The sequence below is a fragment of the Apteryx rowi genome, unplaced genomic scaffold (assembly GCF_003343035.1).
Source record: "Apteryx rowi isolate R43461 unplaced genomic scaffold, aptRow1 scaffold_270, whole genome shotgun sequence".
Classification (NCBI taxonomy): Eukaryota; Metazoa; Chordata; class Aves; order Apterygiformes; family Apterygidae; genus Apteryx; species Apteryx rowi.
In genome coordinates this window covers 298,356-322,378 of record NW_020449086.1, presented here as the reverse complement: position 1 = coordinate 322,378, position 24,023 = coordinate 298,356, and the positions used below count along the sequence as shown (strand labels likewise).

The 24,023-nt window shown below is 39.0% G+C and overlaps 1 protein-coding gene across 1 annotated transcript in view; it reads left to right on the top strand.

Moving 5' to 3' along the window:
- Positions 1-24,023, top strand: part of PTPN13 (protein tyrosine phosphatase, non-receptor type 13) — a 99,350-nt gene that overhangs the window by 11,026 nt on the left and 64,301 nt on the right. Inside the window, exons 3-5 of the mRNA XM_026068462.1 lie at positions 7,161-7,226; positions 8,209-8,394; positions 11,218-11,311. Of these exons, the coding sequence (XP_025924247.1) occupies positions 7,161-7,226; positions 8,209-8,394; positions 11,218-11,311 (346 nt within the window). The remainder of the gene's footprint in view (positions 1-7,160; positions 7,227-8,208; positions 8,395-11,217; positions 11,312-24,023) is intronic.

Sequence of the window (24,023 nt, the reverse complement as noted above, 5' to 3'; positions counted from 1 at the left end):
CAATAATCCCTAGAGAAGGAAGCTAGCCGCAGCCAGCATTGCTGTAAGGTGAGAACAATTCTAACGTTTGGCAGYGTTGCTACAGGAAGAAGAGCAATGTGCTTTTTCTCCAGAGGAAACTGGTATTGGCATTGATTGCTGTTGTGTGGATAAGGACTRTCAAAACACATTTCTGTGTGTKGAATATTTTGTGCATGCAGGGTGTTGGTGTTTTGTTTTGTTTTTTTTTGTCTGAACCTTGAGCATAGTTAGGGTTTTTCGGGACCATATCAAATATCTCCTGAAAACCACTGTTTCTTTAGTTCATAGGCCTTTAGATCTCCTTCTTGCCCTACAGCATAGCTGAAATGGATMATAAATTCAAGCATCTATATAATCTGATCTGTGACAGGACTAAGCAATCAGGGAGACCTGGGAGGAAAGTTTGAATAGAACTAGTGAAAATAACGCTGACATCAAGGCAAGATTCAGGAYCACTAAAGTGGGATGCAGCTGCCAGACTGTGCAGTYGTAGTGTTGGAATTGTTGTTCCAATCCTGTCAGTAGAGACGACCTTGTTGAAGATGTTAACATTGCCTCTAGTGCCAGCTCTGAARTTAACGTACAAAACATGCCCTAAAAACCATCTGAAAAAAGGTTTCAAATGGCAAATTTGCGACCAGATCACATCTTTTTCTTCCGGGCTGATTGCATTCTTTGTTCTGTGCCAATGTTCATTCAATACATTACTTTTTTTTTTTGGTAAGAAGTAGAGAACTGTTAGTATTAAAAGCCATACTGTGATGTTTTGTTATTGTGTAGGGAGGAAACACTAAGAGGAACCTCTGTGGCCGGTAAATTTGAGCACAGAGCATATCGAAATGTGATGACCAAGTACTAGTGTTTGTCTGCATATGCAATGCCAATTAATCCTCTCTGATTACGACTGTGTGAATTTGTYGTATCACCAGTATAGCTTTACTTGCTGGAAGGTGATGACAAAACTGTGACTCTGGACTGCAGCAAGAGTATTGCTATTTTCACTGGGAAATGACTGCATGTTGAAATGCAATCCTGCATGTTGCTTTGGTTCTACATAAGCAAATTATGCRTACAGTCAGATATAAACTAAATCCAACCCTTTCACTTGTGGTATTTAGCTTTAGCATTAGGTTGAAGCTTTAGGCTTTGAGCTTGAAATGAATTAACCTATTTTTTGGCTGAGCAGTACTTGATTTTGCATGTATGTTGCACGCAGCAGAAAAAAAAAGAACCATCGTGATACRTTGGTATGGTACAAGAATATTTGAAGAAAATTTACTGCCACCATTCTTGTTCTCTCTTCAAAACCTTAACTCGCGCGGCTGTTTTGAGTGTGGTGGTCATGTCTGGGTGCACTGAAGGGCAGCCATAACTTGAGGATGGGATCTGTGAATTACTCAGCCTACATTCACACATGCAAAATCTCCACTTGAGTTCTTAGACATCTACTATCCCATAAGAAGAATTTAAGTGTATGGTGTTTTAATGATTGCGATGGTAYGTAACAGTGCTATGTAACAATTATCTTTGGTAGTCGTCAGCAGGAAAAAAAGAGACAGGAGTATGATAACTATGTCTGGTTTTTAGGACTAGCCAGAACCTGGGCTGCAAAATCTTACCAACCTACTGCTCCTGACCTCAGATAAGTTACGAGGTTGTAGGCCTGCTTACAATCTCCACTTGAGATATTGGTTTGTTTTTAAAACAAAGTCACAGCAAGTTTTAGTTTTATCCCATTTGTTTCTCCCAGTTCGGCTCAATTCTATAGTTTCAATACTTATGTAGATAACTTCTCAGCCTGCAAAGCTGGCATACAGTTTTATTAATTTTAAACTGTTGAAATCTAGGCTGTGCAGAGATAATTTACATTTTCATCAGTCTGTATAAGTTAGTGCGTGACTTTTTGTGGAAGGCATTTTAAAGGAAAAATACTCTCTCTTCTACGTGGCGTTTCTTCAGAAAAACTTCATTTTTGTAGATTCAGGGTTCTGAAGAATTAAGTGAAATTAATAAGGCTAAGATTGACCATCCATTCTTGTGTATTCTTCTTCCAAAAAACCCTTTTTCAACATTCTTTCTTGGCATTGGCCAAGCATCAAAACCAGCAACCCAATTCAAAACTGTCAAATAGAATGCCTCATATTTGCTATCATTATTAGAAATCACTTTTAGAATTGAGGTTTTGTCCTATTTTGTCATTAAATATGTGCAAATCTCTAAACACCAGCTTAAGAGCTTCCTAATCAGTCCTTTTTCTGAACGTTTTTTTGTGAAAGTGCAATTCTGGAACATCCCTTCTAATGCAGATAATAGCATAAAAAGCCTCAAAAAGTTTCTGTTTAAGAATAAACCTTACAAAAAAGTAGAGGGATACTTTTTGTGGATTTCTAAGTGCTAAGAGTTGCCAGATTAAGATTCTCGCAGTCTTTTAAAGGAAGCAGTGATTATCATGAGAATACAGAGAGGGAGCATCCCGCTATTTGAAAAGTAACATTCTGGCTGCCATTATTTTTTTTCCTTTTCCATTTCTTTGCTTTGGTTAAAATCCACAGTCATTGGTTAGATAAGAGGGCAGCTCCACATGTTGAGACATGGCCTCTATCTCCCTAAAATCCCCGGCTAAACATCACAAGACYTTTTTTAAAATAGACCACTTTGGATCGTCCTTTTTTCCATCTTTTTTCTGAGTTTAGGGCACATGTGACCTGAGTCACGTTTCATTGGATCATTTTTCAGGCTTTTCATTAGAGCTATGGAAACTAATGTCTCTTTAGAAGAGAAGTRGGATTGAAAACGAGTAAGAACTGCACCCACCATAAAACTCAAGTTTAATTGGACAAAGTGGCAATATTAGAATTGAGGGCTCAGCTATAATTTCTGGGTTGGCGGCTACTCATTATAGTGCATTTCTGGGAAATGTGTATATCATGTTAGTCCTCTTGGGTTTATTTGCTTGTTTGTATGGAAGGGAGACACTAGCTGAAACAGGAAAAAAAATTTCTTTGGGGTAAAATGCACTGCTATAAAGAGATACTGGTAAAACCATTCAAGAATGAAACAATAGCAAACAGCTGAATTTGGGAGAATAACCTAGCAAAAACAAGCAAATTTTAATGTTGGCATAAAATCAGAACTCTATATAGTGATTTCTTTTTCTTTCCATTGCTTTTTATAAAATGTTTTGTCCTATTATAGCTTTAAATAAAGTTATTAGGGCCAATAAATAACTTATCTATGCATCCTTTTTTCTGGTTGTTTCCCTTTGCTTTTATATTAAACTGGATGCAGGACAGTACACTGGTTATTTGAGCTGATTTGTTCACTTTGTGTTTTTAGGTCTGTCTTTGCACATGCTGATCACATTAAGCTTTACCTCATTTAAACTTCATTTTTTGTTTGTTAGATCTCACTGTAGTTTGCTAAACTCATTCAGTGGAAATCTTGGGCGTTTTTCTTTTCGGCTCTTGTTCTGAAATCGGACCACGTCTGGAAGCTGCTGAAAGCAGAACAAATTCCCGTTTGTTACGGCCTCTTAACAGACAATGACAGGGTTGCATTTCTCTCCGAGTTATGACTTCTTTTCTGCTAACCCAAAGAAACAGGGCATTCAGTGATAAATATTAGACAAAATGATAGTCAGTCAGTGAATACCCGTTTGATTCCATGACATTCAGTCAACTGGAATACAAAACAAATCTAATGTAATTGAAAGCTTATTGGAAATACAGTAAGCAAATCATTCAAAATAATAATGAATGATGAACTCTGGAAATGAATTTGGTGTTGATTTCTATATTGGGGAAATCATTAAAAGCATAGTAACAGAAAAAAAACCTAAAAATTTTTGAACGTATGGTCTAAGTTTTTAGAGGTGCCCATTATCTGCCTCTTGAATCAGAGGTTATGCTTAACCTCATCTGGAGAGAGAAAAGAGTACAAATTTTCAAGATGTGTGTGTATTACATTGTACTGTACAAGAAGTATTAGTTACTGATGGTTTGAGATGAGCTCAATTGCTGGCTATTATCAACACAACTTTTTAAAAGACAGTTTTGCCTAGTTTTTGTGCGTGACATCATCTCATATGAATGGAGCTTGGTGTAATGCTGCACAGACCTCAACTGATGACGACTGTGTAAACAGGCTGGTGTGGGTGGTGTGTCATATCCCCCCCCCTGTTCCCCCCCCCTCCAAAACCTTCTGGCCCAACCAAAGGCTATCAAACCATAATAAACAGTTAGAAAATGGGATGAAATTCATGAGGGGAAACGTCAAACACCAGCATAGCAACAATGCAACTGTTTATCTGGTTTTAAAGTTAAAGGTGTATGAATTAGGAGTGAGCTGAATGGTTTAGTGTGTGCAGGCATTCAAAATCTAAAAATGCATTTAATATGTATGTAGCGGATACCTCTTTGCTTTATATTTAAAAGTAGCTTGCAAGTGACTGTGAAATGCTGTGCTTCCGAAACCTCAGTAGATGAAACTTGAAATATGATGGACTGCCACATCATAGGATGTTTCACTTCTCTTTTATTTTGAAAGCTGTTTTCAGATTAGTAAGCCAGCGTGTTTCGTAGGACTAATAGTTTAGAGGTCTCGTTGCACGATTCTGCAATAATAATAACAATTCTTTYGCTGAGGATGACACACTCGTCTGTTTTGGAAATGCCTTCCGTTATATCGAAGTTTGAGAATTTTAGTAACGGACTTTTTAAGATGCTGTTTGTTTTTTAGAGGGTTTTATGGAGTGTTTAAGAGACTTTTTTGCTTGCATTTTAGACTGATGCTACTCTGAATGATGATGCTACACCTTTTTCTGTGTAGCTGTTTTATCTGGATGCTATCTCTGTTTTTCTGTATCTGAATAACCRTCTCACACACTTCTGTCCAGATACACACAAACCGATCCCGTTCCTCTGTATTTGTCAGCCAGCTGGGCTGAACTCTCCCAGTGAGTAAGYGAACGTCAGCGGTGTCTGTTCTGTCGCAGCCCTCTGCTCGTGGAATCCTTCGTGTCGTGCTCTGACTCACAGGCTGCGTTAGAGGGAGACCATCCCTTATGATTAAGTGGCAGAAGTTTAGGGTTGGAGTGCTTCTCTGAGTATATTTAATTCCAATGTTGTATGAATAAAGCCCATTGGATTAAAAGTAGTTTTTAGTAACATTTTGACTCCAAGCAACTACTTCCTTACACTGTCACGGAGCTGTTACTGCTCTTCTGAATACATAAAAAGGAAACAAAATGTCTGTTTTACAATAGATGTCTAAAAGTACTTCATCCTTAACATTTTGGGGTAAATTTTTACTGTCATTTTGAAAAGACTTTTTAAACTGTTAACTAACATACCTTTAACACATTAAATACATTAATACATTAATATATTTAATGACTTCAAACACAAAGGTGTAGTGTTTGCAAAAGAAGAGGAAAAGGTGGCCCTGAACTGAAGGACATGCTGTACCTGTTTTCCGTAGGAAGCAAGATGAGAGACATTACTTTTCACAGACTGTTTGATAGTATAACTATGTAGGTGTTTTGGGCTTTTTAACCAGCTGTTTTGGATTGTTTGAAATGTATCAGGAAATAGTGTATTTCCTTTTTTCTTTTTCTGCCCTTTCTTTCTTTCTTTTGGTAGCAGTTAAGGTTACGTCCTTCAGTGTAGCATAGCTGGACCTCAGAGGGCTACTAGCAGGATGACTAAACTAATACTTGATAATAAATGAGAGTGCCGATTTTTCCCTCTCGGTTCATTGTTCTGATTATAGGCTAAATGGCATGACGTTTTTATGTGGGTTACCAAAGAGTTTTATCTTTCGGTGCAGTAATTCCAATTTGGTAATTCAAGACAACACTTTATAGGAATATGTCCTATTTAGGCAGCGCAGTAGCTGTAGTTATGCCGTAATGTCTTTCATACAATCTGGTCTAAAACCAAAAATGTTTATGCTTTATCTTTTTTCTGAACCTTCTAGAATATATCCTATTGTCTTCAGTATACTTTAGAAATTTTCAGTGCAGAGATGAATTTTGTCTCATTTTATTTTCAACGTCTAACAACTCTCCATATGTAATATGGGGAGAAGAAGATTTTGTCTTCATTTCACAGGTTCTGTTGAGTCCATCAATTACCTTTTGTACACCCAATTTACTCACAGCTTTAAAAGCTGTATACAAAGTACCCAAGCCTGGACAGAGCTTGTCAATGTATATAGCTAGGACTTAAGTGGAATGTTTTCCTTGTAGTTGAGGAACAGGCTGGCTTGACTGAATCACTTATAATTTATTGTTGTTCCTGTAATTGTTGTTAATGTAATTTGTCTGTAAAATGATTTAATAAACCTGTTGCTTTAAGTTGCACAAATAGAAGTAGTATTTAACTCAATGTTAACTTGGTAGAAAGAGCCATCACTAGCATATGTTACTTAACATGCTCCAGAAAAAATGTTACCACTTTCTTCAGTTGTTATCTGTCTGTGTATCATTATTGTTACAGTGACCTATAGAGGCTGTGTTTGTTGTGCTCTTAATTCTACAGTATTTGAAGGTTGTATTCTGTTCCTTGACGTAATGTGTTAAAGATATATATTAATATATCTTTAATGTTGATATTAATTGTTAATTATACATGTAATGTTTAATTTATGTTAATCTTAAAATGTTGATCATATATTAAGGTGACTGCTTCATACTTTGTATCTGTTGTTTTTATGCTCATTGCATTTTTTTTCCTTTGACCCCAGTCTCAGGAATCTCTTGGCAGTGTAGTTCAGTGTTTGAGTCCTGCTAAGGTCTGCCTTGCCTTCAGACTAAAGCTTTAAGGAGCTTTGCAATCTGCCCCACACAAGGTTGATCAGCTGGATTACATGTACGACTGGCTTTAATGGGAGATGAAGACTTAAAATTGAACGGAGAGCTTGGAGGCACTGATTAGATGCAGTACCTTTTGTCTCAGTGGGATTTGCTGCTCTGACTCTCCTGACAAAGGAGAACAATTGGAAAGAGAAGACCACTCAGCCTAAATGCTGAGAATATATATAGGCAAATTGATGTCGAGTTAGTTGCTCTGCTGTAAAGGGCTGCTTTACATATCTAATACTGTTCAATGAGTTGACAAATGTCATGTGTTTTATTACAGATCCATATTTATTCTCTTGGTATGACTCTTTTTTGGGGAGCTGACCATGAAGTTCCTCAAAGCCAAGTAAGTTTTGTTTTGGTTTTGTGTAGCGTTAGAACTTCAGACTAGCTAATGTGACTGCTGCTACATTTGAATCAGCAGGGCAAAGTATCCTCCTGGGACGCTGAAGAGCATGATTTCTTTCCTGTGCTTGGAGCTTTTCCTTGTGGTGTGCTGATGGTTTGGACTTTTTTTTTTTTTTCTTCTTAGCTATTGTTATTGGCACTCAGAAAGAGGATGTTGGTATTACATTTCTGTTAGTTTCCATGAAGATATCTGAGTTAGTCTATCCTTCAGTGTCACAGGCTGCATGACAACAAAGAGGAAAACGATTTTTCTGTTTTAGGCTTATATTAAAAACAAATATTTAAGCAACATTGTTGCTTTACTCATAATAAAGCAACTTGTTCTTTCTGCTGCCATTAACTTCTGTGAGTCTGGACTTGGCAGATACAGATGCTTACATTACACAGTGGCCAAGAAAGGGTATGCAGAATATGCAGAGCTTAACCAAGCATGGGGTGGAAAGGGCTCCAAATGGGGCAGATGTGCCCCGGACCTGCCAGGTCTTGCTTCTGCCTTGCCATGTCAGACATCTGGTGAAGTGAGCAGGAAATGCTGGTGATGGCCAAAAGACCTGGTGAGGATGGAATTTTATRTTTGTGACTGACAGAATGTTTAAGAACAACATAGAAAAACCCCTCCAAACCTTTTCACTGGTCATTAAGCCCTTGAGAAAGGCAAGTGTTGGTGTACTGGCCTTGCAGATCAGGCAACTGGTTCGGACCAGATTGTTGTAGAGTAGGAACTCAATCTAGATCCTGAATCCCTGTCCCCTGACCTATAACTATTTTTCACCACCTAGAAGATGGCTTTCATATAGGCACTCAGATAATGTAGACAGTAAGTCTTATGAATAGTCATTTTACAGTGTTGAGTGTGTTTTATTTCTGTGTACTCCGCATCACTGTTAAAACTGATTCTCCCCATTTTTGTTTATAATTAGCCTATCAAACTTGGAGATCATCTCAACAGCATACTCCTGGGCATGTGTGAAGATGTCATTTATGCCCGTGTATCTGTACGGACTGTTCTGGATGCTTGCAGTGCCCACATAAGGAACAGTAGCTGTGCCCCTTCTTTCTCATATGTGAAACAGTTGGTTAGACTGGTTCTGGGAAGCCTGTCTGGGGTAAGTGTTTATAAGCAATAGTTGAGCAATAATGGAGATAAGCAGGAACAGAGCCAAGATGCTAATTCAGAGTCACTCTGCAGTCACTCTTCCTCTTATTTTTCTTTGTTGCAATTTTGATAAAGGGGGAGTATTGAAAGGAAAAATTCTGAAATTTTAGGAGGAGGAAATTGCTTCTCTCACACTGCTGAGAATTGGTGCGCTTGACAGTTCCTCCTGGAGTCATTCACATTTGCTGTTGCTGAGGAAGGTCATTTTCAGTAGTGGTTGTCTTCATTGGAAGAAAATAAGAAAAAACAGGGGAGGGGGGGAAAAAAAGGAAGATGAACTCAGGGCAAGCCTCAGATCGATAACTAATTAAAATGTTTCAAAAATGATCATTGTGATTTTTTTTTTTCTTTTTTAAAATTACATTTTACTTTTGGGAGTTGCTTATTAACAAGAAGAGGGACTTTTTCAGTCAGCATGCCAATTCTCCTGCAGTTCTGTCCTGCTGTTGGATATGGTTATCATGGAGGCCTTGATTGTCTAATGATGACAAATATGTTAATGTAGTTTCTTCCCCTCCTGAAAACAATTTAACTCATCTCACAAAGTTACTATTCCTGACAGGCAGCCTCTCCCTTCACCTACAACATTACACCATTGAATCAGAGAACAGCCAAATGGTTTCAAGGCTCTGAATGGAAATGATGATCACAAATTGTCAATATTATTAGATGGTTCTCTGGCCAATATTTCCTTTTCTTGTGTTCTATTTATAGTTGTAACAAATGCCAAGCAATGTATTTTTGCTGGAATTATATCCCTTGATGGTAATGAATTTTATCTTGTATTACACTGCTGAAACTCTTCAGGTCTTATAGGGATTCTGCTAATGTAAAATTGGTGTCTGGAGACACATAACTGTAACCAAAAAAAAAAAAAAAGTTTGACTGGTTACTCTTAAAAATGTTATTATTATTTGATTGTTAGACAGGTTCTTCCTAAATCTGGTTTGAAAATTCTTGCACAAGTTTTCTGTATTTGTCTAATACTCAGCAGAAGCTGATGCTGACAGGCCTCCAGAAACAGCTCTGAGCCTGTCCTCCACAAAGTCTCGTCCAGTCTCTGTGAGGTTCTGTCTGTCAATCAAGTTCTCGCTCTAATGTTCTGACTCTTCCACRTTTGCCAAATGGAGCTGGTCTATGATTCAATGAAGCAGAGGCCTATAAGGCCTTAGTCAGTTAAGCTTTTAAAAACAAAGAAACAGACCTTGAATTAGGCCATGAGCTATAGAAACAACCAGTGTGGTGGGGAAAGAGTCATTAGTCTTCATGTTCTTGATGGCCTTGCCTGCTTAGCAAATTTGCTGCTTTTTATCATCTTGTTCTTGTTAGCAGGCTTTCAAAGGCAGCCTGAAGTTAGTGTGACAGATAAATTTAGCCTGGACAGCTGGAGACAGTAGTGGCAGTCCCAAATGTGTACATTGAAGTCCAGATGAGTGCTGAATCCAGCAAGTCGTCACGTCTTCTATACCACCTTAATAATGAAGGGGCAGAATAAATGGCGGTTATCCAATACCAAAGTTTTGCTTATCTCTTGGATTTCCTCTGCCACTCAGCTTTTTTTTTTTTTTTTTTTTTTTAAGTTGTCACACATGTCACTGCATTGGTTTTGCAGTGTTTATGACAAAAGGAACAAAATAGAAGAGTAGAACCAAAGTGTTGACAGGACAACAGTGACATTGCTGTGCTTCTGTGTCTTCCTGCATCTTGGCTAGCTTTGCTCTCTGCAGGTTTTAATGTTTAGCTCTGTGTGCCTAAATATTTAACATAATAATAAGAGTACATAAGGTTGGTTTTACAGTACCAGAGTATACAACTTCCTATTTAAAGACCTGTGTGCCTCCAATCCTGATTGGGCTTTTGGAGCGCTAGATGTTTCTTAGCTCTACAAGAGGTCATTTGGTGATCTGTGAAGCACTGTAAAAGGTCCTGTTCAATGTTTTCACTTTTTATGTTAGTATGTTTTGTAAAGGGCAATATGGCACAAGATTGAATCAATCTCTTTAATGTTATAATTGAATTGCACTGTAATTGTGATGCATAGAAGGCTGTTTCGTTCCCCCCCCTCAACTAAGACACTGTCCAAGTAATGCTGATTCTTACTGTATCAAAAGACTTCACTAAAGATTCTTTGTTACAGCAAATAAGTTCCTCTTTGAATGATTGCGTATGTGAAGTCAGTTTGTTAGGGAGGCAATGATTTAAAAAGAAATTAATTAAAACTTACTAATGAGTATAGTGAAGTCTAATGCAAAGAAGGAATGTTCCTGAGAGGCTAAAGAAAAGACTTCTTAAAAATGCATAAGCTGTTACAGGCGTAATGAGTTGTGTGAGTTATCAGTCTAAAACTATCACATACAATATAGCTTTCTCCGTTATGTAGAAAACTTGTCGGACCAATCATGTTCCACCCATGGAGCATGGAAAATTTTCAAGTGTTGTTCTCCTTTTAGTTTGTTACCAGGGTAGGATGTATTTAAGTTATATATGTGTGAACTAAATTTACATTTATTTGAAAAAGGTAGACCAAATGTGTACTGAAAAATGTTGCACTGGTAATACAAGTGTGGATTATTCTATGGGAAGTTCTCATAGATAATTCTCCCTTCCCCCCTGCCTTTTTTTTTTTTTGTTGTAAACATTCTGAATTTCCATTGCGAACTTGTACTTAAATGTTTGGTACTAACCTGTGTTGTGCATTTACTTAACAGGTACCTGTTTCACACTGATGTGAGCTCTTTTAATGTTTGACTTTGTGTTCCTGCCTGTTTTGCAGGTGGATCAACTTTCTTGCAATGGAGATAGAAAATTGCAGCCAGACAGGAGCCAGGCTATTCGGGACAGGTTGAGGGGAAAAGGTCTCCCCACAGGTAAATGCTTCCTTGCTGCAAGGGTCATAGTAATAAGTACAGCCCTGTAGAAGACCCAGTTTGCTGGGTGGATTTTGCAGCCAAAGGAATTGCATAGCGGAGCCCTTGCTGACGTTCACAGAACTTTTATGGTGGTTCAGTGTCTAGCTCAGCATTCGTGATGGATACATAAGAGTAATTGTTTCAAGAAAATACACATCATCTTCAAGTTCAGTCCTCATGGTAAGAATGTGTTTTCAAGGTTCTCRGCCAGAAGTTTTGTTTTGGGGTGAGGAAGTTTTCAGCTGAAGGTGGGTCAGCTAGGGAAACAGGAAGGGGGTTTTCTTACTTCCCTCATTCCTGTGCACTCTGATTTACCTCCTCACAGCCCTGTTTGCCACAGCCTCTTTCACAGAATCACAGAGTGGTTGAGATTGGAAGGGACCTCTGGAGATCATCTAGTCCAACCCCCTTGCTCAAGCAGGGTCACCTAGAGCACGTTGCACAGGATCACGTTCAGGCAGGTTTTGAATATCTCCAGAGAAGGAGACTCCACAACCTCTCTGGGCAGCCTGTTCCAGTGCTCTGTCACCCTCACAGGGAAGAAGTTTTTCCTCATGTTCAGATGGAACTTGCTGTGTTTCAGTTTGTGCCCGTTGCCTTTCCCTGCTTTCCAGGTAGCCCTGGACTCCTATCTTTGCACACAAAGCTTCTCCCTTCCCCCTTTTCTTCTTGTAACAGCAGGTACTGCATACACTGTCACAGTTCTGCAGTGCTGCTGGTGTGTGAGGTGGATGTGGAGGCAAGGTAGGGGTACACTGTTACCTCAGGAGAGTAGGAAAAGAAGAAATTTGGAGAGGGTGGAGGAGACAGCTTGTTCCAAAGACCGGCTGCTGCTGATGTTGTCACTGTGGACAAGGAGGAGTACAGTGATAAGGAATGAGASCTGGTGCTGGCCAAGACTTTATTAGATGTTCTCACTTAAGCTTTGTGGCAGCATCAGCTCTGTGTCAGGCTTCTGGGACAAGAGGTAGTATTCTTCCAAATGGTTGGTCTCATCTTTTTCTGGAAGAAGTGTGGGGCTGAATAGGACCATTTTGTGAAGCACCAGTTGGATCACTCTCATTGAGCCTTTGTAATGCAGGTAGTGAGATGTGATAATCAGTGGAGACCCTTCTTGACTTAATGCTGTAGATGGCATATCTCATTACCAGTGTCTGACATCCCCCACAAACACTCAATGCCATAAATGCTAGGAACACAGGGTTTTCAGCAGCCTCACGTTATCTGTCTCTGCCTATTTACTACCAGAAGACTTGGAACAAAAATGTGTTGCTGATGTGCTTGAGCTGCTTCCCTGTCTTTTAGGTTTGTGTCTTCTGAAAGCAAGCAACYGTGCAGAGAATTGCAATAGAATTGTCAAAGGCAATAGGAACTACAAAAGTTGGACATGACCCTGGCAAGGCATTGCTCTTCTTCCTGTGCTGACTCCTTCAGGATTGGGCCTGGTTTTGGCTACTTTTTCGTTTAAAAACTGGGGCTGCACATCACTGATTGCCTGTTCTCCCAACATGGCAGGATGGGTTTAGGAACAGTTTCTGATACGGGCTGTCTTCTCTTCCTGCGCAAATGCACTGTTCTGACTGCCTCCTCGGGGGTTCTTTTTTTTGTTGTCATCATTTTTTCTTCTTTTCCAGAATATTTTTGTAGCAATAGAAAAATCTCTGGGAATTGGGACTGAATGTGGTCCACCGGCTTTGTAAACAGACTCATGTTCTTTTATGAACTTCTTATGCTCTGCCTTAAAATTAATTCCTTTCCCTTCCCCCAGTTCTATAAAGGTTGTTCCAGCAGCTTATTGTTCTTGATAGTTAAAGCACTCCTAATTTCCTCTTCAACCTTGTTCCTACTAATTTCCAGTTTAGTCATATTCACAGTTTCTTTACACACCTTTGTTCTTGTGCCAGTGCTAACCTCTTTGACATTCCTCAGCTTGTACTTCTCTCTTGCTTTTCAAATCCTCAGCATCTTCCATTTAATTAATAATTTGCTATGTAGCATTGTAGAACTTGATTTGAGCACAGTAACAGTCTGCTTCTACCTCAAGCTTGGTTATTTCCATACCTGCATTCCCATTAGCTATTCTGCTTTTGATTCTGTGATCATCATAAATTCCCTGTTTTGAAAATTTTAGCTTTGGAGCCATAGCAAGGCTATCCTTAAACTCTGTTCTCATTGTATTAACATTGTTGGATTTTCTTTTCTTTGTTCTTTTCAACAGTACAACTGAAAGGTCTTTTTTTCTTCTGCTTTTCATTTTCTCAGAAAATCCTTAACTTCTCTTCTTCCTTAGGTATTTGTATGGTTTGAGGTTTTCTTCTTTTGTTTGTTTGTTTTTTCCACTCACAGTTTTCTGCCTAATCTTTTTAGCAGACTTCTTCCCCAGAAGTAATATTTGTCCCCAAAGTCTTAACTGTCTTGACAACAACTTTTTGTTTGGGTTGTACTAAATTTTGGAGATTGGCGCAGTTGCTCTAGCCAGTATCTCCATGGATTTCTGGCTTAGTGCTAGGGTGAATAATATCTGTTTTAATGTCTGAAACGTTCTCTGGGGACTATGCCTTTTATTTACAGGGTATAGACCAGATGATCTAATTGTTGTTTTCCCACTGCATCCTTTGACTTTATTTCTAAAATGTCGTGGCCAGAATGTTCTTTCCTCTTATTCTTGCTTTCTTTGAATCATTTCATATGTATGACTGTGCCTCTGAGATGGTTAAAAGGCATTGCTTTTTATTTTAATTAACTCAAAGTTCAGTTAGGGTGCAGTGTCTGGAGCGCTGAAGCTCTGTGGAGCTGAATGTTTGGCTGGCTGCTGCATGCTCACTTGCCTTCTGGCTTTGCCTGGGATTTCCTCGGTGCCCAGCAGAACAGGTTCCCTACAGTGTTTGTGCAATGTGGGATCACTGGCTGAGGGATGAACTAGGCTTGAAGGTTCCTCTGAGGCTGAGGAGCCTGCTTGACTCAGCTGCTATCAACCAGTAACTTCAACATATGGTTTTAAATGATCTCTCAGTCAAAATCAGTAGGCACTTAGTGTGCGCATGCTTTGAGTGTCACAAATAACGTTTAGCACCACAGGGAATGTTTGTGCATGATGTTCCAGTGCAAGCATAGTTTGTCTGCATCCCTCTAGCCCTGCTCCCAAAGGAATGGATTATTAAATAGATGGTCTTGAATACTTTTCCTGTTTCTGTCAAGATGAACTGTTAACCAGCAAAAATTTCTTTCAGCTCCTGTCTGCTTTTAGAATAATTTGATGTTGCTCTTCCATCTTCCGCCTATCTCTAGAGATAGAAGTAGAAAATGCTGTTATTGTTTACTGGTATTTTGAGTCTATCTTCAGAGAAGAACATGAATTGCAGTCAGTTCTTTATTTTCCCTATTTTGCCAGTCATTCTTCTACTGCATTTTTTCCCCCAATTTCTCTATACCATGCCCAAAGGACACTCAGCCTCTCTTCTTTTCTATAGAGTGCTTGCAACTCTTTGTGCTCCCCCAAACCTTTGTCCACTTTTACTCCTGGAGTTGGTCCCATTCTCTGGTACATCTTACCAGCACCATCTTAACTCTGTCTCCTCGTCGCTCTTGGAGACATTCTTGGATCCCTGCTGCACTCAGTCCTTAGGGAATACAGAGTAACAGTAAAATACAAAACAGAAGAAAAAAAACCCACATACGTAACCCAGCCCTGGCTATTTTCAGTTCTACTTGGCATATCTGCTGAGTTAACTATTTGAAAGTTAGTGAGGGCCCAGTGAAAGGGGTGTCTGATAACTAATGACTGACAGCTCACATTTGATTCAAGGCAATTTGATGCTTTATTATTTCTTCTGTTGTAGCAGTATGCTGGTTTGCTGGTGCTAATCCTGTCAATAACAACACAGAACAGCTACCCTGGGGGCGCAGCTTTTAGACTTCTGGAGAAGTGAGCTGTGGAATGTAGTGCTAATTATACTGATGATAATCTCATAAGCTGAGGAGCCACAAGTAGAAGGCCAGGTGAAGGCTTTAGAAAAATAGGAATAGCAAAAGAAAAAGAAAAAAAGGAAAAGAAGGGAAACAAAAAACAAACTCAGTCAAGCACTGAATCCTTTTTCCCTCTCTTGACACTRTACTATTCTTCAGCTGTGTATAGTTGAAATATATACCTCTTTTTGCAATTGCAGAACTACACACATTTACAAAGGCAGTAAGTTGCCAGGCAATGTTATGGTACTGAGTGAACTCTCTTTCTAATGAGTTTGAAGTTATGCCAAGCATCTTTTCCCTAATTGCTCGATTTCCCTTCCTCTGAGAAGAGATTTTGGGCAGAGTTTAGCTCAAGGACAATTTTGGGGAGCCTCATTGAGGTACATTGTTTTGCAAGGTTCTGTTTAGTCAGTGTTAAAATCATATTTAAAGAGAGTTTTGAATAAACAGAGTATCTGTCATATGGCAAAATAAACAGCTTATAGCAGGGGCTTTTATTAGGAACATAAGACTGTTAAAATATTGTTATTAGTATCTAACTTCTGATTGCTGATATATCATGCCGTATGCATGAATACAGAGATGGTTCAGCTGAAAAGAGATGGGTTCCTAGTTGGAGACTAGCCACCTAATACCTTAGATTTTTGCAGTCTTTGAAAAATGCTAAGATTTTTTCTTTCCGTCTTTGAAAGTCATAGACCTTAGGCTCAGTTTTTCATACCATAGTCATTCAAAATTCCAGTTGCTGGGGCATTATTATTGGAGTAGCGCAAGTACTTTGAAATATTTTTTCACTTCACATGTATAAATTAGATGTTTTGCTCTCCTTATATACTGTTTGGATATTTTCAGCAGTTTTTCTGTCTTTACATCTTAAATATAATTATTAAATTAATAAATAGCTTCACATTAATATTCTCCTCAACTAAATTTATTTTTTGTCTTTTTCATGGATTTACTTTGTGCGGCTATCCTTGTGGATGAGCTTTATCACAGAACTGACTGGAGAAGTAATTGATCTTAAATTAATATTGCAGAAGGTTTGCTTTTAGTCAAGTCATACTCATAACACAGKATTTAGGAACTGACTTAGCCAGCAGAGATAGAAATGGTACAACCGGTTTGAGTTGTCTCACCCGGTGGGTACTATTGAAGTTTCATACTCAAAACACTGTAGACATTTGGAATCTTCTCTTCAAGAACTGCTTGCGGAAATTGTTTGATATAATTCATTTGTGTGACAAAAGAGTAAGTACTTTTCAAAGTGTTCCCAAACACAAAGCAAGAATAAATTCACCACGTTAGTCTTTTTTTGACAAACTACGGCCCCATCCTTCGAAGGATGCATGTCTGCATAAAGCCTGGCTAAAATTGCTGTAACTTCAATGGGCTTGGGAGCCTGCTTCCCAGCTCTCCAGTAGTTCAATCCTGTATCAAGGAAGAGTTGGTGGGTCTCCTGGGTTTATTTACCAAGTTCCAACTCCTGTTGATGATCTGTGAACGCCAAGGACAGACCTTSTAGAGATATTTCTTCTTTTAAAGAGGTTTAGTTAACAGGTTTCTTGACTTTGCTTCCTTACCACAAGGTGCTGTGATTTGGATTTGACTGGCACAGTGTGGTAGACCATCATGAGTTAACCTTAAAAGTGAATAATGCTATAGTTCCATCCTGCAAAAGTGCTTCCTTTGTCTCTGCCAAAAGAATATATGCCACCTTTATAAAGGCTGAGGTCAGTTTAAAAGATTAGAAAGGTCCATCTTACCTCCATGAAGGCAGGAAATTATTCAAAATCCTGAATAACATTTTAGATGGTGATTGATCCTCTGTTTAATTATACATTCTGCTAGTTGCAGCAGAAATGGCAGGTGACTTAAACTGAATGAAAGATCCTAAGACTAAATGTGAAGCTACTTTCAATTTTAACAAGAAGTGCTAACATTTAGTTATTACTCTCCAGAATATTTATTGCTAATCTAGCTGCTCAGCAAAAACTCACAGAAAATAAAAAATATACATTTTTGGTTTTGATCTGGGGAAAGTGATTGTTGATTGTTTACTTCCTGAACTGGGAGAAACCACAGCTTTTAGTCCATTATGAAATGGCTTTTAGTGGTGACCTCCACCAAGTGTGAGCTGAAACTGCTTGCTCATTTTCTTGCTAAATCYAAGCACGTGGCTTTCACTTGACAAAAAGTGCGGCAGAGCACTTTGTTCCATTGATTTGGAAATCTCTCATCTGGCAATATCATCTTTTTGTTCCTGTCACCCTCCATACTAAAATACCAAAACTGAGTAGGTGGAGAATAACCTCCTGAGATCAGCAAAACAAATTGGATTCCAAGATTAAAAAAAAAATTTTTTCCTTCTCTCTCATACTTCGGAGAACAGCTCTATTTTCTTCCAGTAAGCATTTCTCTGTTTGTATCCAGCCGTACTGGACTGTGTTGGGAGAGATCTTTTAAACCTGAGCGCAATTGCTGCTTCTTTACTGAGCCTGCAGCCTGGCAGGACTGGGAGTGCTGTCACAATGGTGCTTAAGGGAAACTCAGACTCTTCGGGATAAAAGAAGGGGCACGAAAGTGAGCRAAAAACCAAAGCAGAGATGTAAAATGCTGTTTCTGTGCAGAAAAGCAGCTATACGACTGAGCTTCTCCTGGGGCATGCAGAAATCCAAGAACGGAAATAGCAGGGTGGTCCTTTTGCCTACTTCCATGAGAAATGTACTGAAAAGAAATCAGCCCAATAACATAAGTGAGAAAGTGGGGTAAGTGGGTTTCTGGATCTGCTTGTTTTTCACAGAGGAGCCACGCCAGTGCAGAGCAGAACACATACTCTTCTAAAGTATTTATAGCCTTGCCGTTACTCGCAGCGCTTTGAACAGTCCTTGTGTCCAACTCATTTCTTCCTCCACAAGAAATGCATTGTTGTAGGAGTGTTTCAGTCTGAAACTTGGGATTTCTTAACAACAATTAAAGAATAAGACGAAGGAGGAGGTGCCGTTTTGAGCAGTCAACCCACAGGCCACATCTGGCTCTGTTATCTTCAGTTTGGCTCTTAGCCTGCCCTGAAGGGATTGCAAATCCAACTCCTGCATCAGCCACCCACTTGTATTTGAGAAACCAGCCACATTGTTTTGGAATAAGGATTTTTCTGTCCTTCTGTGTTCTGCACGTTGATGGTGTGGGAGATGTTTTTTAAACTTATGTGTAAACACTTCCTCTTTTCAGACCTTCCAAACTGGCATTGATGGTGTGTGCTTTCTTGCCAGTACCTCCTCCGCCTTCTATATACACACACATATATATATATCTGTAAGCATTACTAAGCGTGCACAGGAGCTGAAAAAGGTATTCTGTTTTGGATAAACAAAAGAAGGGGAGGATGAGAAAGGGTTTCAAGAAGCTTGAGCTGCATTTACTCAGTAAAAACAGATGTAGTCTACAGTTGCATTTGGCAGTGTTTGCACTTGCATAGTATTTGATCAATTGGCTGTATGATCAAGTTGGTACGCAAGTAACTGCAGACAGACTGAATTTGTTTAGGACCAGATTACAACTCTCTTGCTCAGAGGAAAATCCATAAGATTACTGACAGTGTGAATAAAGGATGATTTGTGAATAATGCTGCTGTCAAAGAGGGTGTAGCTGTATCACAGCTGAAGACACCAAAGGAAAAAGGAAGGAGATTGGTGATCATTTAGTGAATGTTGAAAGTGTGTGGAAAACTGGAATTTCATTTCAGCACCAGAAGGGATTTTGTTGTGTACTCTTGGTGATTAATTGCTATTTTTATTGTATATATTCTCTCATTATATGTTATACTTTGGAATCATGCAATTACTATAATTGCATCTGAATTATTTACAGTAATTATAAATAATTGCACTAATGTAACATCAAGTAGAGGATATAAACCCTCAAGGGCAACACCTGAAATCAGGAACCAGATACCATTCTGATGAGCATGAAAGAGAGATTACTTSAGCAGAAAAGTAATTGGGGATGGGAAAAGCTTGCTTCTTGTTGGCACTTACATGGTGTAGTAACTTAATTGCTATTGGCTTATCCTATCACCATTGCTGGGATCTAGGGAAGCRCTTTCTGATTTGACTGTTGGGGAACTGAAGCATGGAGTAGCTCTGTGTGGTCTTAAGGGAGATACTTAATGTCTTTAGGAGCCAAGAAACTTTGGATAGATATTCAGAATTTCCATTACGATGCAAGCCTTTTTTTTTTTTTTTTTTTTTTTTTTTTTTTAGGAAGGTCACAGTGTGAATCTCAGTGTGAATCTCAGTCCATTATAATTTAAAGCCATAAAAGTTTATTGTCATTCCATTATGCAGCTGGATTACCTTTTGATCATGAGTTGGATCTTTATTCTTCATATATAATTTTTCACTGGCAATTCTTCTCTTCAGCAGGACTTTTTTTTCCATGCATTTCATCATAAAAACTGAAAAAATAAAGTTGGTGCATAAATTACATATTGGCTCAATGAATTTGGACTTGTATATGATATTCAACTGAAACTAAGTTTAAGGGTGTGAGAAAGCTTTTGAAGAAGTGCTTTGAAGCCTACGCTGTTAAAGAAGGCTATATGATAGCCATCTTGCCTGTTGTGGAAGTGTACAGTTAGCTGAATAGCCAGAAATATGGGCCTTGTGCTGAAAACATTGGCCTCGTGCTGCAAGAGGTTCACTGCRGTCCTTTGAGACCTCTTGATGCAAATAATTCTGTGGTAATGTTTTAGCGGCATCCAAGAAAAACTCCTCAACAGCTGGTTTTGTGGCTTTTGAAGTCTATGGTAGTACTTAGGAAAGTAAGGAGTGATGAGGACAGAATTAACTTATTAAAAATCTAAGAGTTGGCCTGGTTGCTTAAGTAATGATTATCAAATTAGTTCACTGGTATCCGCAATTGAGTTACCTCTGTGCTGAGAAGTTTTTTCCTGGATCTCTGTGTTGACCTCTGCTGCAGAGGGCAGCACAGGTGCTCGCCTGGTGTTAAGTATGGTACGGATGCGAGAGTCACTGCTTTGTTGCCTTGTTTCTGTTTGCCTTCTCAGGGTTCCACTTCCCTGTGCTGTGCACCCCCTGTGCCCCGCTCTTGTCTTGCCCTCTCTGTGAGGATGATTCTTAAACAGCTCCTGTTGACACTGTGTAACAGTTTAGGCAGGGCTTGTTTAAATTAGGTTATACAGAGAGGGATGGGCCTTGCAAAGGTGAGAAGAAGTGCTGAGAGCAGTGACAAGGAGAGAGAAATGGGAATAGGGAGAATAATAAAGAAGAAAGAGGCCCAAGGGGATTTTACAGCCTCAAGACCAAATGCTGAGGTCAGCCACAGATTCCCTGTGGTCACGTGCTCATGTTGGGAGCACAAGTCAATGTGGAAATAATTTCAAGGAAGATGTTTCCAGTCAGTAGAGTGGAAGAGCAGGGTGGAAATAGAGTTCCATGGGGCATCCGCCTCATGCGTGCTCTCCTGCTGGGACAGCTCATCGTACAACTARCTGAACGGGTGGCAAAGCTGCAGCAATGAGTACTCTCCCAGTCACTGCTGATGAGGTACCGCTCATGGCATTCGCTTTTCCTCACAAGAAAGACCCAAGTGGGTGGATGACTTGGGGAACAGAAAGCATCTCTTGCGTGCTGAGGCAAGGAGCTCAGGTCTTCCAAGCTTCCGCCCGGGCAGGAAGCAGCRGCTGTTAGGGCTAGTCTGGCTGCTGCATGTCCCACGTAACTATGGCTGGGGTGAGGTGAGGAGGATGCTCCTGCCCCCCCCCAGCACTCCTTTTTAACCGATGGCTGTGCTCCCGCGCTGCAGTTTCTCACCAGCATGCAACACAGTTGTTCATTTCTCTCTGCGCGCTGTGGTGAAGGTATTGCTGGTACATGAAGAATGTTGTGACTGTGATCCTGAAACAGGAAAACACTTGGACATGCAGAGACCTAAATGATCTTTTGAACCAGGAGCATTCTTCTGAGTTGTGACTGATGTTGTACCAAGTAATCCTGTATTTATAGCAGTGGTATTATGGGAGGGGTAGCCATCTCCTTTTCTTGTTTTTTCTTCTTTCATTGTCATTCTGTTGTTTGCTAAGGTCTCGTGCCTGCAAATACTTGCAATTTAGAAGAGTTTAGTTTTTTCGTTGTTTGGACATTAAACACAACGTGAAAACAGTGGGAGAGGAGGGTGGGGTTTTTTTGTTTGTTTGTTTGTTTTTTTTTCTGCCTAAAAATTTCTTGAACTCTCTTTCTTGGGGAGGATTCTCAGAGGAAGAGGTTTCTACCCAGTGAGATCCTTTTGATTTGCCTTTTTTGGTGACAGTCTTATATATTTCAGTATTTCTATTTCTATCCTCATCTTTAATGCCTGAGTTCAAATCTTGTTTAAAAATACCTGCCCTTGATATATACATGCATGAATGTGACGTTTGTGTTTACAGAATGAATATCAGCACACTGCATTGAATAGATGACAGGAACTTTACGGTCAGCGGCTATTTTTAAAAGACTTTTGTGTGTCCTTGAATATTAGATGTAATAATACATTACTGCCTTACTGAGGGATCTGTAGCCTAAGAATATCTACATAAGATTTGCCTGACTATGGAAATAAATATTTTTAAATTGAGTTTTAGGGTAAGAGGCCTGTTTGTAAAATGTTTAAGTGATGTATCAAGTAGTTGGAAAGTTAGTTTATTCCCACTGGCAAAGATCTTTGTTTTATTCTTTTGAATATCTGGAACACAAGGGAAATGTGTCTTCCATATCTGGAACACACAGAACTGTAGAATTACTTTCAAGTAACTTCATCTATATTTATATTTATATTTTTATTTTTATATATATATACACACACACACACGCACACATGCATATATACATATATTTATATGTATACACACATACACACAAACACAGAAAACATTTTTATTTCATGTATATAATATCTTTTTATATAATATTTATATTATGTATATGTTTTTGTATATAATATTTAAAGATCAGAATCTTAAAATTTTACAATTTTTTTGGAGATGTTTGGAGCAGGGGGCTCCTTGGTTATGTTTGGGTGTTTTTGTGTTTTTGTTTGTTTTTTAAAACACCTGGTGTTAGTTTAATATTGCAGATAGAAAAACCAAAAACAAACAGCCCCCCTTCAAGTAGAATATCAGAGTTAAAAAGTGCAAGGCCATAAGCTTTTAAAGCATTTATAAGTACAGTGATGAATGCCCTTAAAGTGTCCTGGGAAACTCAGAGCAAAAGCATAAGAGGTTCTAGGAAGGTCAGCAGGAGCTTGCTGGGCAAGGGTGGCAATTGAGTGGGGCTTAGTCAGCTCTGGAAGAGCAGCAGTTAGGGCTGCAAAGCCACCTCAGAACAGAAGGTACAGCACAGCAATTTACTTAGAGCTCATGACTGTTTTCTTTTATGGGGGGACTTCAAGGCACCTTCTTGTTAAAAGCCATACATGGTAATATCACATTAGGGATGGAGTTAGTGCTAAGAAAGGCATCGTGTACTGTGCTGTCCCCAGCTGCGTGGGCAGACGTCTCTTGGCAGCCTGGCCCTGAGTTTTTTTCACTCAGGTTTTCTCAGCGGGGATACCGCGGTGAGATTAAGATTGCCATGTTAGTGCAGTGTGCATGCTGCAGATTGAAAAGGTTAGGCTTCAACTTCACGATCATTTATTCAATGTACTTGATCAGTTTTAGTTAAGATAGACTACTGCATGTGATATCTGAAATAGACTTAAGATTTTCATAATAATGTGGAAGCATTCAAAAATTTGTAGTCTGCCAACAGAAAGGAAGTGGTTGGGCAGTCTTTGATACTCATTCTCTCTCTAGGATCTTAAAGGYGTGATTGGGCTAATACTTTTGAGAAAGTTTTAGCCCAAGACCTACATTAGCATCAAAACTTTTCAGTGACCATGATGCGATATTGTTCAGAGTGTACATATTTCATTGATATTGTACTACCTCTATCAGTTTCTTTTATTCTGGAACTGATTTCACTGTAGGAGGGAGGGTGGGAGAGAGGGAAGGAGAGAGATATTATTAGTTTTGGCTGATCCAAACATGAAGTAAACAGTCTCGTGGAATCACCTTGACCTTGGAAGCTTTGTCAGTCTTTATCTTAGAGTATTATGCATCTTGAGTGATTCTGTCATCATCAGAAATGGTCATTACACTAAGACTCAGGTTTTTTTAAATTCCTAACTGCACAGTTATTCTTCTCTTACTACTGACACTACCGTAGGGCATCTGTAAGTCTGTAGAACAAACCTGGACTTGTAAGGCAATAAAAAATGTAAGTTGTGTCTTTTGGTGTGAGATGTGAAAGGAATGGATGATTTCAAATTAATCATTAAACAGTACTTTTGGGGATAGTCCAGACTAAGTAAAATTAAACTAATGAGAAAACAACTTCCAACATGTATGTGGTAATACGTTTTTAATGTTAATGCTGAATTATACTAGGCCATAAATTATTTCTTGAGCACTTCAGAAATAAATAAAATGCCAAAATGCCTGTCAGATAAAAACTATTTGGGGTTAGTCTTTCATGACTGAGGCTTCCCTTTAAGTAACTGTCTCAGTGTTTTGCCTGACAAAGTTGGTGCTGAAATGTGTGCTCAGTGTACACTTTAAAAAATTAGCAACTTCTGTTGCACTGCTGTATATTATGTGCAAAATTAC